Genomic DNA, 17,124 nt, shown 5'->3' on the forward strand with positions numbered 1-17,124 from the left:
CATCGAGGTGCTCCTAAAACAAAATAAACTAAAACAAAACAAAACCAAAACCAAGGAGCGCCTGGGTGGCTCAGTGGGTTAAGCCGCTGCCTTCGGCTCGGGTCATGGTCTCAGGGTCCTGGGATCGAGCCCCGCGTCGGGCTCTCTGCTCCGCAGGGAGTCTGCTTCCTCCTCTCTCTCTCTGCCTGCCTCTCTGCCTACTTGCGATCTCTCTCTCTGTCAAATAAATAAAATAATAAAAAATCTTTAAAAAAAAAAACAAAACCAAGAAACAACAAGTGTTGGAGAGGCTGTGGAGAAAAAGGAACCCTCCTGCACTGTTGGTAGGGATGCAAGCTGGTGCAGCCACTGTGCAGAACAGTATGGAGTTTCCTCAAAAAGTTAAAAATAGAACTACCGTAGTATCCAGTAATTGCACTGAGTATTTACTCCAAGAATACAAAAACACTAATTCCAAAAGGTATATGTTTCGGAATTTACCTACGTTTACTGCAGCATTATTTACAATAGCCAAATTATGGAAGCAGCCAAAGTGTCCACTGGTAGGTAAATGGATAAAGAAGATACGGGATATTAGCCATAATCTTCTAATAATCTTCCAATAATCTTCCAGTACAGTGGAATATTAGCCATATACAGGAATGAAATCTTGCCTTTTGCAACAACGTATATAGAACTGGAAAGTACAATGCTACGTGAAATAAGTCAGGGAAAGACAAATGCCATATGATTTCACTCATATGTGAAATTTGAGAAACAAAACAAATGAGCAAAGAAAAAAGAGACTCTTAACTATGGAGAACTGAAGGGAATGGCATTAGTTGGGGGGATGGGTGAAATAGGAGAAGGGGATTAAGAGTACGCATACCACGATGAGCACTGAGTAATGTACAGAACTGTTGAATCACTGTACTGTACAGCTGAAACTAATATGACATTATACATTAACTATACTGGAATTTAAAAAAAATAGTGTCATTTAGGCCAAATCCCCAAACTGGGACTTAACACAAAACCTAACTGCAGTTTCAGTCTCCTATCACCAGGGCTCAGGAGTGCAGGAGCAGCTGGCTCCAGGAGTCCCAAACAGATCGGTTCAGCCACTCCAAAGGCAGAGACACAAGCGGTGGTGAAACAAGGCAGGAATTTACTCCAGGGAGGCCAACACTGGGACCACCGTGGACTAACGTCTCCAAGACTGTCTTCAGGTTTAAATGAGGAAAATGTGGGTGGCGTCGGGGTGGCTCCGTCGGTTAACTGTCCGACTTGATTTCAGCTCAGGTCATGATCTCAGGGTTGTCCGATTGAGCCCCACATCGGGCTCCACACTCAGCACAGAGTCAGCTCGAGATTCTCTCTCTCTCTGCCCCTCCCTCACCACTCCCACCCCTCGCGCACACACGTGCTCTCTCTCTTAAAAAAAAAAAAAAAGAAAAGAAAGGGGAGCCTGGGTGGGTCAGTTGTTGAGCGTCTGCATTCAGCTGAGATCATGATCCCAGCGTCCTGGGATCAAGCCCCACGTCAGACTCCCTGCTCGGCGGGGACCCTGCTTCTCCCTCTCCAGTTCCCCCTGCTTATGTTCCCGCTCTCACTGTCTCTCTGTCAGAGAGATAAATAAAATCTTTTAAAAATACAATAAAAATTAAAAATAAAAAAAAGAAAAGAAAGTATGTGAGGAAGAGCAGTGGGGACATGCTGTTAGGCACATAGGCCTGGTGGATGGTTGTCTTGGGGTCAACCTACTGGGTCTCGCTGGCTCAAGGCAGTGCTTATTGGTCGAGGGGGTAGTTTCACTTCCCATCATGGGCTGCTCCCCCCTCCTCCAAGGTCTCTTGCCTGAGTTCAGAGATAAGCTGGAATGAAGAACTTAATCAATTAGAAAGTACAGACTGAGGTACAGACTGAGGTGGCGCCTGGGTGGCTCCGTCTCGTGAAGGGTCCAATTCTTGACCTCCGCTCAGGTCTTGATCTCAGGGTGGTGAGTTCAAGCCCCAGGCTGGGCTTCATGCTGGGCACGGAGCCTACTTCAAAACAAAAAGTACAGACTGAGGTCAAAGTGGAGGCGGTTGACATCCTCTGTCATTCCCCAGAGACACAGTCCTAGCTGGTCAGTCAGGAATTTTCTGATCAGCGCCAAAGAGTCTGCCACAAGGGCCCCTCCATCCCCCAAAAGAAGATGAGATGATCTTAGGAGGAGACCCCTTACCTTCACCTCCCCACACAAGGGAAAGCAGCCTAGCCTGGACCAATCCTTTTCTCTTGCTATAACTTTCTTGCCCTACCTCCTTCTAGAAAAATTTCCATTTTGTACCTTAATTAAAAGCTTAATGTCAGGCACTTAAGATCAGGAAAGCTCAGAAAATCTCATTGGGCACCGGCATGACAGTGCTTCTGGGGAAGTTTCAGCTGCTTTCGTTCTAGTGCTTTCTTGAGAAAAAAAAAAAAAAAAAGAAGAAGTTAGTCCAACTTTACAGGATATTCGAGAATGAGCTCCTTCTTCCGTCCAGGCTCTGAGCCGCTGTGCGTGCAAGGACTCAGGGCGAAGGACCAGCCCCTGGACGCCAGGTGAAGCGAAGAGGCAAGGCCTCCAGGGGAGGGGGTCTCAAACTGCACAGCCATGGGCTGGAACAACACAGAGGTTGTAAGGAAGAAAGCAGAGAGAAGTGCAGATGAGCGGTGCCAAGGAACAAAAATTCCACCGAGTAAATCTGAGGATGTAATTGGCTTTATTCCATGACTCCTGAATCGGGCAGCATCCCGCCCCGTAAAGAAACAGGCACTCCGAAGGGCTGCACGTACATATGGGAAAGTTTTTATAGGCAGGAGGGTGGGGCAAGGGAGTTGTTATCAAAAGATAAGTTTTTTTTTCAGATAGGGCCATCTTTTGGGGGAAGCTCTCACCCTGCTGGTGACCTCAGCAGGGCTGATCAGGAAATTTCAGATCCTCTGTTGAAAGGCCACATTTCTGGGAGAGGTTGAGACTGCTGTTACGCTTGGTTTGCTCAGTTGTGGGGGCAAGTGTCTCCACTTCGGGTCCATGGTTTCTATTCCAACAGTAGTTAGCAGGGAGGCGTGATGGACTTTAACAGCCGGGGGCAGCCAACGCTCGTGATGTATTGTCTAAGGCTAGAGAGCCTTGAAGGCAGTTGTGCAGGAGACCCGTGGTCAGCTCTCTGGCTGCTGGACACATCGCTGTGGGGCCCATCCGTGAGACAGGGAAGGGACTGGAGGTCAGGAGGTGAAGGAATGTGCTGGAAGAATTGACAAGTACTAGTGGGATGAGAAGACTCCACAGAGATGATAAGAGGCACATATGTAATGAAGCAAACACGAGGCTGAGCGACTGGTCTTTCCCTGGGGGGCCCCTGAAGAGCTCTGGGAAGGAGAATGACACCAGCAGGTTGCTACCCTGTGCTCCAGGCCTGGTCATCCTGAGCCTCAGGGTAACTTGCCAATTATCTTTCTGTCCAAAGAAGAGAGAGCAGTAGGTACTGAGCACAGGTAAGGCAGTTGAGACGGGACTTTTGTTGGTTGATTTCTGTGTGTTAATTTCTTTGATGTCCACAACCACCTCTGAGGCAGAATGCGCGATCTCTGATTTACAGAACGGGAAACTGAGGCACAGAAAGATGAAATGACTTCCTTGGCAGCCTACGTTAGAGCCCAAGTCAGCTCTACCTGGGGAGGCTCGGCCAGTCCTTCCTGTTCATATTGCCACAGGGGTCCACACGCTTTGCTGATTAGTGCCTGACTTCTCCTCTACCCCAGGAGCTGCGATTCCTCGGGCCAGCCCCAAGCTCTAAGCCGTCCTCCTTTGTCTTGATCTCTGAGTAGTCGCTGGTGCCGGCGCTCTCCTCATCCTTAGGCTCCCTCAGCTTCATCCCGTAGTCGCTGGTGCCGGCGCTCTCCTCATCCTTAGGCTCCCTCAGCTTCATCCCGTGAAAGCTGAAGGAGGCATAATGGAGCTCCTGTTGCTCCCCTGAGGGAGGGGCATCCCCAGTAGAGATTGCTTGGGCTGGGGGGCTGTCTGGACAGGACTTTTGCCTGGAACCCTGAGTAAAGGAGAAACAAGGGAGTCAGAGAAGGAATAAGGCAAGTATGGGATAATGGGACATTTATTCATTCATTCATTCATCCTCCTATTCACACACACTTCCTACAAATCCAATGCTTCACTCATCCATTTAAAATCCTGTAATGCTGGGGCACCTGCCTGGCTCAGTCGGTTAAGCATCTGCCTTCAGCTCAGCTCATGATCCCAGGGTCCCAGTCCCAGGACTGAGTCCTGCATTGGGTTCCCTGCTCAGCAGAGATCCTGCTTCTTCCTCTGTTCCTCCCCCGACTCATGCTCTCTCTCAAATAAATAAATAAATAAAATCTTAAAAAAATAAAATAAAATTCTGTAAGGCAAAAAAAAAAAAATTAGATAAAATAAAATTCTGTAATGCTACAACTGATTAGACCATATTGAAGGCTTACTAATCACGTTTAATCCCCACAGTGTGAAGGATACTGATTTCCCCCATTTTACAGATTAGGGAGACTGAGGTGGGAGAAGGTAAAGTAACTTGCCCTCTAGTCACCAGCAGAGCCAGGAACAAAATGAGTTCTGTTGTGTTATTAGAAATTAAAAAAGGAGGAAATACTCAGACAAAATAAAGATAAAATTCCCAGAATTGAAGAAAGATAAACCAACTCAGCTGAAAAAGGCCTGGAAGATTTTAAAAAGAGCAGGGAATGGGGCACCTGGGTGGCTCAGTGGGTTAAAGCAGAGGGTCCTGGGATCAAGCTCCACATCCGGCTCTCTGCTCAGCAGGGAGCCTCCTTCCTCCTCTCTCTCTGCCTACCTCTCTGCCTCCTTGTGATCTCTGTCTGTCAAAGAAATAAATAAAATCTTAAAAAAAAAAAAAAAAAGAGCAGGGAAGGGCACCTGGGTGGCTCAGTGGGTTAAAGCCCTGCCTTCGGCTCAGGTCACGATCCCAGAGTCCTGGGATAGAACCCCACATAGGGCTCTCTGCTCACTGGGGAGCCTGCTTCCTCCTCTCTCTCTTTCTGCTTCTCTGCCTACTTGTGACCTCTGTCAAATAAATAAAATCTTAAAAATTTAAAAATTAAAAAATAAAAAGAGCAGGGAAACCATATACCCTAATACAGCACAGTAAATTTTAAGAATACCAAAACTGGGGACGCCTGGGTGGCTCAGTGGGTTAAGTGACTGACTTCAGTTCAGGTCATGATCTCAGGGTCCTGGGATCAAGCCCCCGCATCGGGCTCTTTACTCAGCAGGGAGCCTGCTTCTCCCCCTCTCTCTCTGCCTGTCACTCCCCTAGCTTGTGTGGGCACTCTGTGCTCTTTCTCTGTGTGTGTGTCAAATAAACAAACAAAAATCTTAAAAAAAAAAAAAAAAAAAAAAAAGAATATCAAACCCGAAGAGAAAAATGTAAAAGTTTCCAGTGACAATGAGTGGATCGCTTAGAAATGTGCAAGATTCATAAAGACATAAAATTTCTTTTTCTTTTCTTTCCTTTTTTTTTTTTTTTTTTGAGCAAGGCAGAGAGAGCGCGTGTGTGCAAGCAGGGGGAGGGGCAGAAGGGGAGGGAGAGAGAATCTCAAGCAGATTCCCCAGTGAGCGCAGAGCCTGACATGGGGTCAGATGTCACGGTCCCGAGATCATGATCTGAGCTGAAATCGAGAGTCAGAAACTTAATCACCTGAGCCACCCAGGTGTCCCTAGACATAACCTTTCTTAACCACGACACTGGGTACAAGAAACAAGAGAGTACAGTGTTGAAAGCGTTGGAGGAAGAGGGTGCATGGCTGGCTCAGTGCGTAGAGCTTATGACTCTTAATCTTGGGGCTGCAAGTTTGAGTCCCATGTGGGTATAAAGATTCCTTAAAGGATAAATAAGATAAAGTAATAAAATAAATCACGGAAGGAACATCAGTTTGAACCTAGAAATTATATCCTGCCAAATGAAATTCAAATGTAGGAGTATGAAAAAAAAATTTCAAACGCACAAGTCCTCAGAAGACTTAACACAAGAAAACCCATATTGAAAGCAGATTGGGAGGAAGAATTCAAATAAAAGTAACAAAACCTGAAAATGATGCAATAAATCTGGGGTACAAAAGTGACAAAATACCCCAGTAAAATGTGTGGCTGTATCTTAAAAGACCAAATTTTATTTTATTTTATTTTATTAATTTATTTTTTTTAAGATTTTATTTATTTATTTGACAGACAGAGATCACAAGCAGGCAGAGAGAGAGAGAGAGGAGAAAACAGGCTTCCCGCTGAGCAGAGAGCCCGATGCAGGGCTTGATCCCAGGACCCTGGGATCATGACCTGAGCCAAAGGCAGAGGCTTTAACCCACTGAGCCACCCAGGCGCCCCAAAAGACCAAATTTTAAAATGCTAAGTATGTTCATAATAACCCAGAATGGAAAATGAAGCTCTAGAAAAAGCACCAAGATCTTGGAAAGTGGAGGGAAAGGAGAACAAGAGGTATATAAAAGAACACTAAAGTTTTTTTGTTGGATATAAGAGAGATATTAATTTTTTCAGAAGGAGAAAATGGAATATTATCTTAAGGAATATCTCCTTAAGAAGGAGAAAATGAAATATTGAAAAAAATGGAAGCTAGAGGATAGAGTATTTCTAAAATATGTGGGCTCACAACCCTGAGATCAAGACTCACAGGCTCTTCCGACTGAGCCAGAAGGTGCCCCGGGATAATTTTTAAATTGAAAAAAAAAAAAAAAAAGCCTGTTAAAATCGCCAACAGACACATGAAAAAGTGCTCAATATCATTTGCATCGCAGAAATACAACGCAAAACCACAACAAGATACCATCATCTCACACCAGTCAGAATGGCTAAAATTAACAAGTCAGGAAACGACTGATGTTGGCAAGGATTCGGAGAAAGGGGAACCCTCCTACACTGTTGGTGCAGGCATGCTGGTGCAGCCACTCTGGAAAACAGCATGGAGATTCTCAAAAAGTTGAAAATAGGGGCACCTGGTGGCTCAGAGGGTTAAGCCTCTGCCTTTGGCTCAGGTCATGGTCTCAGGGTCCTGGGATAGAGCCCCTATTCGGGCTCTCTGCTCAGCGGGGAGCCTGCTTCCCCCCTCTCTCTCTGCCTGCCTCTCTGCCTACTTATGATCTCTCTCTCTCTGTCAAATAAATAAATAAAATGTTTTTTAAATAAAGGTTGAAAATAGGGGCGCCTGTGTGGCTCAGTGGGTTAAGCTCTGCCTTCAGCTCGGGTCATGATCCCAGAGTCCTGGGATCAAGCCCCACATCGGGCTCTCTGCTCAGCAGGGAGGCTGCTTCCCCCCTCCCCACCCCCACTTGCTGCCTATTTGTGATCTCTGTCTGTCAAGTAAACAAATAAAATCTTAAAAAATGATATAATAATAAATAAATAAGGTCAAAAATAGAGCTACCCTATGACCCAGCAATTGCACTACTGGGTATTTACCCTAAAGATACAAATATAGTGATCCAAAGGGGCACGTGTACCCAAATGTTTATAGCAGTAATGTCCATAATAGCCAAACTATGGAAAGAACCTAGATGTCCATCAACAGATGAATGGATAGGGGCGCCTGGGTGGCTCAGTGGGTTAAGCCACTGCCTTGGCTCAGGTCATGATCTCAGGGTTCTGGGATCGAGTCCCACATCGGGCTCTCCACTCAGCAGGGAGCCTGCTTCCTCCTCTCTCTCTGCCTGCCTCTCTGCCTACTTATGATCTCTCTCTGTCAAATAAATAAAATCTTAAAAAAAAAACAAAAACAGATGAATGGATAAAGAAGATGTGGTATATATACACAATGGAATGCTATGCAGCCATCAAAGGAAATGAAATCTTGCCATTTGCAGTGATGTAGATGGAATTAGAGGGTATTATGTTAAGCAAGATAAGTCAGAGAAAGAATTATCATATGATCTCTCTGATATGAGGAATTTAAGAAACAAAACAGAGGATCATAGGGGAAGAGAGGAAAAAAAGCAAGAAGAAATCAGAGAGGGAGACAAACCATAAGAGACTGAATCGTAGGAAACAAACGGAGGGTTGTTGGAGGAGTGGGGGTGGGGGGATGCAGTAACTGGGGGACGGGCATTAAGGAGGACATGAGATGTAATGAGCATTGGGTGTTATATAAGACCGATGAATCACTGAGCTGTACCTATGAAACCAGTAATATATTACATGTTAATTTTTTTAAAAACCTGTTAAAAAATACTTCAATGTCTATATACAAATTATTAGAACTAACAAGGGAACTTAGGGGTGCCTGGCTGGCTCAGTCAGTGGACCATGCACCTCTATATTTCAGGGTTTGTAAGTCTGAGCCCCACAATGGTTGTAGAGATTACTTAAAAATAGAATCTTAAAAAAAAAAGAAAACTAACACGAGAGTTTAGCAAGCTGGAAGAATATAAGATCAATACATTTGTAATTGCTTTTCACACGTTGCTGTATCTACAGAGAGAACGAAGACAATTCTCAGCATCCAGACCAGCACCCCCAAAGAGCTGGGTGTCACTGGAAGAGACGAACATTTACAGTGGATCCCAGAAGAACTCTGCAGGGGTGTTCGGCCCCACCACGGTAGAAAGTAGAAGGAGAAGCTGCGTGGACACATTAAGGAACTGGCTACTGCTGACTCTTCCGCCACCCACTACCCACACTCCTTGTGACACAGACCTCAGTGACCAGAAAACAGAGTCTGAGTGTGCTCACTTTCCTACCACTGATTCAGGAGAATGAGTCACTTAATGAGATATGAAATCTCTTAGAGGAAATATATGTCTGCAGAGGATGCAGTACCTGAAGGCCAAAAGGACAAGTTGATTCTTGAAGGAAATGACATTACATTTGTATCACGTTCAGCTACTTCGATTCAGCTAGCCGTAAGGGTTAAAAAACAAGAATACCACAAATTTTTCAGACGGTATCTCTCTGTAAAACTGTGGTGCAGCAGGGTTATGAGTAGATCTAAAAATGCTTCAGCTACCAAACCACTAAGAATCTAAATGACACACCAATTTGTAATTTTTTTTAAATTCTAAAATGCTTCCTATAATTTTTTTGAAGGTTATTATTATTATTATTATTATTTTTTAGTAATCTCTACACCCAACATGGGGCTCGAATCCATGACCCGGAGATCAAAAGTTGCATACTCCTCCCACTGAGCCAGCCAGGTGTCCTAACGCTTCATAATTTTTTTTAAAGATTTATTTATTTATTAGAGAGAGAGAGAGAAAGCCTGTGTGCATGTGTGTGAGAGCTGGGATGGGGGGAGGAGGAAAGGGAGAGAGAGTTAGGGGAAGACTCCACGCTGAGCACAGAGCCTGGTGCAGGGCTCGATCTCATGACCCTGAGATCATGACTTGAGCCCAAATCAAGAGCTGGCCGCGCAACCGACTGAGCCACCCAGGCATCCCAACGCTTCGTAAATTCTTTTTAAAGATTTAAAGATTTAATTTATTTATTTGACAGACAAGAGGTCACACGCAGGCAGAGAGACAGGCAGAGAGAGGGGGTGGGGAAGCAGGCTCCCTGCTGAGCAGAGAGCCCAATGCAGGGCTTGATCCCAGGACCCTGAGATCATGACCTGAGCTGAAGGCAGAGGCTTAACCCACTGAGCCACCCAGGAGCCCCAAATTTTTAACAAATGTTTTCATTCTGTGTATCATTGATTAATGATTAGAAAATGCATTTTTAAAAAGATAACATTTGTAATACTAACAAAGCTAGTTATGAAGGAAGTAAAATAAAAGGTTTGCAAGAACTGTCTGAAGGAATTCTACATCTTTCTTGGAAAAAACAGAAACTAATATCTGTTTTTGTGGACAAGAAGACCTGAATTTATAAATAAGTAAATTCTTCCCAAGTTGATCTACAGATTCAATGTAATTCCAATAAAAACAACAATAGGAGGACTTTTTGGAATGTGATAAACTAGTTCTAATGTTTAAATAGATTGGCAATGGGATGCCTGGGTGGCTCAGTCATTAAACATCTGCCTTCAGTTTAGGTCATGATCCTGGGTCCTGGGATCGAATCCCACATCAGGCTCCCTGCTCAGTGGGAAGCCTGGTTCTCCCTCTCCCACTCTCCCTGCTTGTGTTCCCTCTCTCGCTGTGTCTCTCTCATACATACAGAATCTCTCATAAATACATAATTAAATCTTCTTTTTAAAAAGATTTTATTTATTTGTCAGAGAGAGAGTACACACAAGCAGGCAGAGAGGCAGACAGAGAGAGAGGAGGAAGCAGGCTCCCTGCCAAGCAAGGAGCCCGATGCGGGACTCAATCCCAGGACCCCAGGATCATGACCTGAGCCAAAGGCAGCGGCTTAACCAACTGAGCCACCCAGGCGTCCCCATAATTAAATCTTAAAAAAAAAAAAAAATAGAACAGCGAAAGGCCAAGAATAGCCAAGACCTTATTAAAGAAAATTAAGGAGGGAATCTTGTTCTATCAGATATCAGAAGTTGGTCTTGAATCATTAGATTCTGCTGCCTTGCCTCTAAAGACAGTTCTGTCTCAGAGACAGTTAAATTGACCACTGGAATAGAGTACAGGCCACAGAGAGAGGCCCACACACGTACAGAATTCTGATGCATGACAGCGGCGCCTGGATGGCTCAGTCGGTAGAGCATGTGACTTTTGGTCTCAGGGTTGTGAGTTCGAGCTCCATATTAGGCATGAGTCTACTTTAAAAAAATGAAATAAAGGGGGCACCTGGATAGCTCAGTCATTTAAGTGTCTGCCTTTTGCTCAGGTCATGATCTCAGGGTCCTGGGATAGAGCCCTGTATCAGGCTCGCTGCTTGGCGGGAAGCCTGCTTTTCCCTCTCCCATTCCCCTTGCTTGTGTTCCCTCCCTTGTTGTCTCTCTCTCTGTCAAATAAATGAATAATATCTTAAATAAAAAAGATTTTATTTCTTTATTTTTCAGGGAGAGAGAGCACAAGCATGGGGAGTGGAAGAGGGAGAAGCAGGCTTCCCTCTGAACAGGGAACCCAACATGGGGCTCCATCCCAGGACTCCAGGATCATGACCTGAGACCAAGCAGACATTAACAACAGAGCCACCCAGGTGCCCCAATAAAATCTTTTTTTTTTTTTTAACGAAACTATACTTGAATATCTTTCTAATCCTAGGGTAATAAAGATTTTCTTAAATGAGACCCAAAGTCACTCAACAGAAAAGAAGAGATTGTTGAATATGGTTATATTACAATTAAGAACTAACCTTCATCAAGGTCACCTTTAAAAAGTGAAAACAAGTTACTCACTGGAGAAGATATCTACAATGCATATAATGGAGGAAAAGGTAGTATGAAAAGGTATAAAACTCTCCAATAAATTCAATAACAAAGTCGAACACCCAATAGGAAAATGGGCTACAGATGGGACCAGGCATTTTAGAGAGGAGGTGTTCATATACCAGAGAAGGCAGACACTTTCATCCTCATTGACAACCAAAGAAATGCAAATCAATACCAGAGTGAGATAGCAAGATGGAAAAAAACAATTAGACAACCAAGCGCTACAGAGATTATAGGCCAACAGCATCTGATAGGCATAGATGGATGTATAAATGGATGCGTTTGCTCTGGAAAACCTGATCAATCAGAACATTCACATACCCTCCCACCTAGTAATTAAATTCTTATGTAACAATGAAGAAAATCTCTTGCATGTGAATGCAATGAGATATGAACCAGAACGTCTGGAACAACACAAATGTCCAGCAATGGGACCTTAGGCAATAGACATAATCGTAAAATGAAACAGACAGCGGCAACGTCCCCCAACACAGATGATTCTCCATGACGTAACTCACGGCAGTGGGTCTACAAAAGCAAGTCCAAGAATGCACAGAATGTGACCACCTTTGTTGGTGCAGAAACAATGAAACTAAACAGCGACTCTTTCAGGCATACGTCCCTGGGATAACACTAGCAAGAAAAGACTCAGCGGAACAACTTGAGCAGATGGAAATTAGGGTCAGTGTTTGAGGTCTTCGGTTGGATAGTAGGGTCACAGCTGCTTATCATATCAGGAATAAAAGGAGTAAGCACAAATGAACAATGCTTGTTCCTGCAATAAGGGGTTGGTCACGAATCAAGCATTTTGGATAACTCCATTTAGAGCAACATGGGTGCAATTTTGTAAGAGTTGAGAGGGGACATGTTGCACATGGATGGAGTGAGAGACAACTGTAGCCCCCTGCCCTCAAAGTCACAAATACAACAGGGCAGAGACAGGCAAAGGCAGTGATGTTGTGTTAAGGTGCCCCTCCAGACAGGGATGGACACGGAGCTCTCTCTACGGGAGAGACACAGACACTGGCAGGGAGGGAGATGGCAAAAGCTTCCCCGAGCAGACGGTGGTGGTCCCGGAGCTGGAAGGGCGATCACACGAGGTGGTCTGGTGGAAACGGGGATAGGAGGTTGGAGGAACTACATGGAAAGTCTCCAAGTCATAGGGGAGCAGGTGTGTATGGAGACCGTTAGAAAGCCAGTGTGGCTGGACCACAGCAGGACGAAGGCTGGAGTGGCCATCTGGGAGACCTCTAGAAGGATTTTAAATATCAGACCAGGGAACGTGACTCGATTCTCTAAACAACATCGTTGAAACTCCCAAAATGGCTGGAAAGCAATAGAGTTTGGGAGAGGTTCCATCAGGCTGTGTCTAGAAAAGGCGGATCAGTGGGGATGGAACAAGAGGTGACCAGAGGGCCACTGGGTCTGGGAGAGGAAGGTGAAGAACAGAAGGGAGGGCAACTCCCAGGTGTCCTTCCAGGAGACCAGGGCAGAGCAGGGGCGGGGAAACGCTGGGAGCCCCCATCTGGCCTCGGAAGGGACAAGCCCAACAAGCCCCCCAACTACACGAGAGGACGCCAGCATCACTCACCCAGGCCACTGTACCCATGACAGGATCTTCGTCATCCAGGCCCTCTCGGCTCCCGGATGCTTGCTTCCTGCGGGCTTTCACTCTAAGGGGAGAAAGCAGCACGCTGCAGCCACGGCTCAGGCTCACATGGGCTGGCTGCCCGCTCCCTGGTGAGAGGGCGTCCAGACCCTGGAACCAGCCTCAGACCTTCCTGACCTGCACGTAAGCATTTGTCCCCCTGGGTGAGCAGAGGTTTAGCCAGACCCAACTTCATCACTAAAGATGCCCCTAACACATAAACCCTTGGGCCCGAGTGGTCATAGCAGCGTTCTTCGTGACAGCCCAAATGTCTATCAATACACGAGTGACAAACAAAATGGGCTCCATCCTTGCAATGGAACGGCATATGGAGATAAAAAAGGATGAGGTATTGGGCTCAGCTGGTTAAGCGTCTGCTTTCAGCTCAGGTCATGATCCCAGGGTCCAGGGATCAAGCCCCACTTGGGCTCCCTGCTCAGTGAGGAATCTGTTTCTCCCTCTGCCTCTGCCTCTACCCCCCTACTCGTGCTCACTCTCTCTCAAATAAATAAATAAAAATCTTTTTTTTTTTTTAAAGGACCAAGTACTGACACATTCCACAACATGCAGGATCCTTGAAGACATGCTAAGTGAACGAGGTCAGTCACGAAGGACCCCGTGTTGCATGCCTCCACCTAACACAGAATGTCCACAATAAGAGGCAAAGGCAGAGAGACAGAAAGGAGACTGACGGTTGCCTAGCACTGGGGGAGGATGGGGCCAGGATGAAAATCAAGGAGAAAAGGGTTTCTTTTGTTGGTTTCTTTTTCATTTGGGGGCTGCTGAAAAAGTCCTAGAATTGTGGTCATGGATGCACAGCTCTGATAAACTAAAAGCCACTGAACTGTACCCTGTAAATGTGTGGGAGCGGTATCTCCATGCAGCCCTCATCCCCCAGAAGAAATGCCCCCTGGAGCTACTCTGCTCAGCTCTGCGTTTCTGGGATTGAGTGACCTCTCTCCGCACTCCCTGTACCTCCCCCGGACAATGACTTACGCGCAAAAGAAGAGGAGGCACAGACTTAGGGACAGCAGAGCCATAGCACCGGCACCTCCAAGAGCTGCGGGCACGACTCCTGCCAGGAGCGCTGGTTTCCCTGCAGGGAAGAGGCATGGTGAGACTCACTTCCGGGACCCTGTTTCACGCTCTCCTACCTCCTCGCAGAACTTGCTGAAGGGCCAGCTTAGGCGGGAGACGGAGCAGCACCCTTTCCCACCAATCGCCCCCTGTGCAGACCCCAGCCCCACCCCCAGACCTTCTTTTCTAGGATCCAGACTCCCCCCTCCTACACCTCTGCCCCTGACAGCTCCCGGACCTGGGAGCAGCAGGACCGCGGCGCTCTGTTTCCCGTGGTCATTCCGGGCCTCGCAGCTGAGTGTGGGGCCGGAGCCCAGCGGCCCACTGAGGTTCAGGGAGCTGTTGGCCCAGGGCCCCGCAGAGCTGGAGGTGACGGTCCAGGAGGCGTTGCTGTGGTTCCCCTCCAGCAGCTCCTCCCCCAGCCGCCAGCGCAGGGAGGGGGCCGGCTGGGCTCGGGAGGAGCAGCTACAGCGCAGCCCCTCGCCCTCCCAGGAGCAGGAGAGGCTGAGCAGCCGAGGGGGGTCTGTGGGAGAAAGGGGAAGGGTCAGCGGTGCCGCTGCTCCCCAGGCCCCAGGCAGCCTGCCCCCAGGGGTCCCCACACTCACAGACCACAGAGAGATTCAGGGAGACCTGCAGGGAGCCCAGCGGGTTCTGGGCTTGGCAGATGAGGTCTCCTTCATGCTCCATTTGTATCTGAGGGAGCTCCAGGATCCCAGGGTCTGCGGGCTGGGAGGGGCTCAGAGTCTGTCCCCCCAGGACCCAGCTCAGCTGGGCTGGGGGGTTGCCATCAGCAACACAGTGCAGCTGTGGAGTCTGGCCCTCCTGGGTGAGAATGGTCAAGCCGTTTTCCAGAATCTTCAGGGCTTTTGGAGGCTGGCCCTCCTGGGTGAGAATGGTCAAGCCGTTTTCCAGAATCTTCAGGGCTTTGGGAGAGAGATGCAGAGAGAGAGAAAGAGCGAGAGAGCGAGAGCACCCGCTCCAGTTGTGGGAGGCTGGCAGTCTCCTTCCTCCCTCCTTCGCAGGAGCTGGTTGGCATTTCCCTCTCCTTCCTTGACCCAATGACTCAGTTCCGACAGGGCTGAAAGGCTGGCTTTACGCCCCAAAGAGTTTGACCTCATGTGTCTGCACCTCGTATCTTTAGCGGAGGCTCAGTGTCCCACTGGGACACGCTGGACAGCTTGGTGGCTTCACTCAGTGAATGCAGCAGGAAATAGGATGGAGGCTGGGGTGGCGGGGTAGGCAGGAAGCCAGAGGCGTGCCTTTGTGAGGTGAAACAGGCTTCGAGCAGTTAGTGTGCGCGTGCATGTGTGAGCATGGGTGCGTGGGAATGCAGGTGCGTGCACCGTGGGAGGTGGGGGGCTGCTGATTTTTATTTTTGCTTTTCCCCTTCTGATCCCATTCAAGCTATGATGCCCTCCCCTTTGCTGGGAGCTGACCCCCTACTCCCACCCCAGGGCCAGGTCCCAGTCCCCAAGAAGACAGGTTCTTTCCTACCTGTGACATTGCTGGAGAAGATGCTGACGGTGAGATTCTGGGGAGCATCTGGAAAGATGGAAAGATAAGGCCCTGCCTCAGACCTGAAGATTGACCCAGCACCCAAGGTGGGGTAGGGGACCACAGGGAAAGTGGGGAATGCTGTCCTTGTCCACTCCCCACCTACACTCCCAAAGTGCATGTGCATACACACACACGCGCGCGCACACACACATGGACACACACACGGACACACACACACACACGGACACAGTCCCCACTGCCCTGGGGGACCCAGCCATCCCTCCAGCACTCACAGGAGACATTGAGCCTGATGGTTCTTGCCACGGTTCCTGCCACAGGCAGGAGCACCTGACAGGTGAGGTTGCTGCCATGGTCCTGCACCCTCGGGGTGAGGGTCAGTACCGAGGAGCGGAGGGTCCGGCGGTCCAGCGAGTCAAGAGCACCCCCCACCCAGAAGAAGCTGAGAGGTCTTCGTTCTTCGCAGGATCCCCGCAGACTACAGGTCAGGTTCGTGGGATAGCCAGCCTTCAGGGGCTCCGGAAAGTGGATGTCGGGTTCCTGTGTCAGGGCTGAGGAGGACAGAGGCAGGTGCCTGGGCCCCAGGGAGCTGGGGACCCGGAGTGTGACCCTGACAGGGACCAGGGCCTCAGGGCACAAGCTGACCCCGGGCCCCCATGTCTCTTCCCACCATCCCAGCCCCAAGACCCGGAGCAGGGAATGTTCCAGTGTCCTGCTCCTGTTCTCAGAGGGGGGTCTCCACACCCCACAGCTCTCCTGGGGCCCCTGCCATACCTGCCACCTGCAGGTTCAGCTGCGCATCTCTGTAAATATATCTCCCATGGTCTGTCTCTATTTGGAACTTGTAGAGTCCCTGGTCGCTCCTCCTGGCCTCTCTGATTCTCAGGGAGCAGTTGTTTTCCGAGGGCTTCCCGACGAGGTCGAACCGGCCCCAGGTTTCTGTCTTCACCGTTTTTGTTGGATCATTTGTAGCCACAGGCTGAGAGTCATAGGAGCTGTCCCTACTCCAGAACCAGGACATGTAGGGCCTCTCACGGGTAGACCACAAGCTCCAGGGATAGGAGAAGGAGCAGGGCACGTGCACACACAGACCCTCCTGCACGGTCACGCTGTCCGGCACTTGGAGTTTGTACCCCCATTCCTCCTGCAGGGACCCTGCGGGGACACGGAGGCTCAGCTGTGGCTCCAGCGCACCCCCACCTGTGCCCGCCAGCACCCCCCTTTGGCCCACTTACCCCCCCACAGCAGGGGCAGCAGCAGCAGGGGCACCATGTCTGCACCAGCCGGCGTTCAGGTCCCTCTGTCGGGGAAGGAAATGGCCCGAATCGGGGGGTGAGGCCAAGGAAACCCCAACAGGAAGCTGTGTGTCAGAGCTGTGGTCACTGCAGAAAGGGAACTTGGCCAGGACCGGGCACTGAGGGGGAAGGGGGCTGAGAAATTACCATGTCTCACCTCTGCATCTGACACAGCAGGTGAGAACACCAAGACCCCCCACCCCCGAAGGCTGGGATGCTCGTCCAGATGTGAATCCGGACTTGA

The 17,124-nt window shown here is 48.5% G+C and overlaps 1 protein-coding gene across 2 annotated transcripts; it reads right to left on the minus strand.

Moving 5' to 3' along the window:
* Nucleotides 1-2,714: 2,714 nt before the first annotated feature.
* On the minus strand, nucleotides 2,715-16,892 carry LOC123931293 (sialic acid-binding Ig-like lectin 5). 2 transcript variants are annotated; one of them, XM_045988241.1, is made up of 9 exons: nucleotides 16,821-16,892; nucleotides 16,360-16,740; nucleotides 15,861-16,136; nucleotides 15,565-15,612; nucleotides 14,676-14,933; nucleotides 14,309-14,593; nucleotides 13,990-14,089; nucleotides 12,937-13,018; nucleotides 2,715-4,052 (listed from the first exon to the last, which is right to left on the minus strand). In XM_045988241.1, the coding sequence occupies exons 1-9, from the start codon at nucleotides 16,855-16,857 to the stop codon at nucleotides 3,741-3,743; spliced, it is 1,779 nt and encodes a 592-aa protein (XP_045844197.1). In that variant the 5' UTR covers nucleotides 16,858-16,892; the 3' UTR covers nucleotides 2,715-3,740. The 2 variants fall into 2 exon arrangements, with proteins under 2 accessions (XP_045844197.1, XP_045844196.1); XM_045988240.1 differs by having other exon boundaries at nucleotides 14,676-14,993.
* Nucleotides 16,893-17,124: the final 232 nt, after the last annotated feature.

The sequence above is a fragment of the Meles meles genome, chromosome 19 (genome assembly GCF_922984935.1).
Source record: "Meles meles chromosome 19, mMelMel3.1 paternal haplotype, whole genome shotgun sequence".
NCBI classification, from domain to species: domain Eukaryota; kingdom Metazoa; phylum Chordata; class Mammalia; order Carnivora; family Mustelidae; genus Meles; species Meles meles.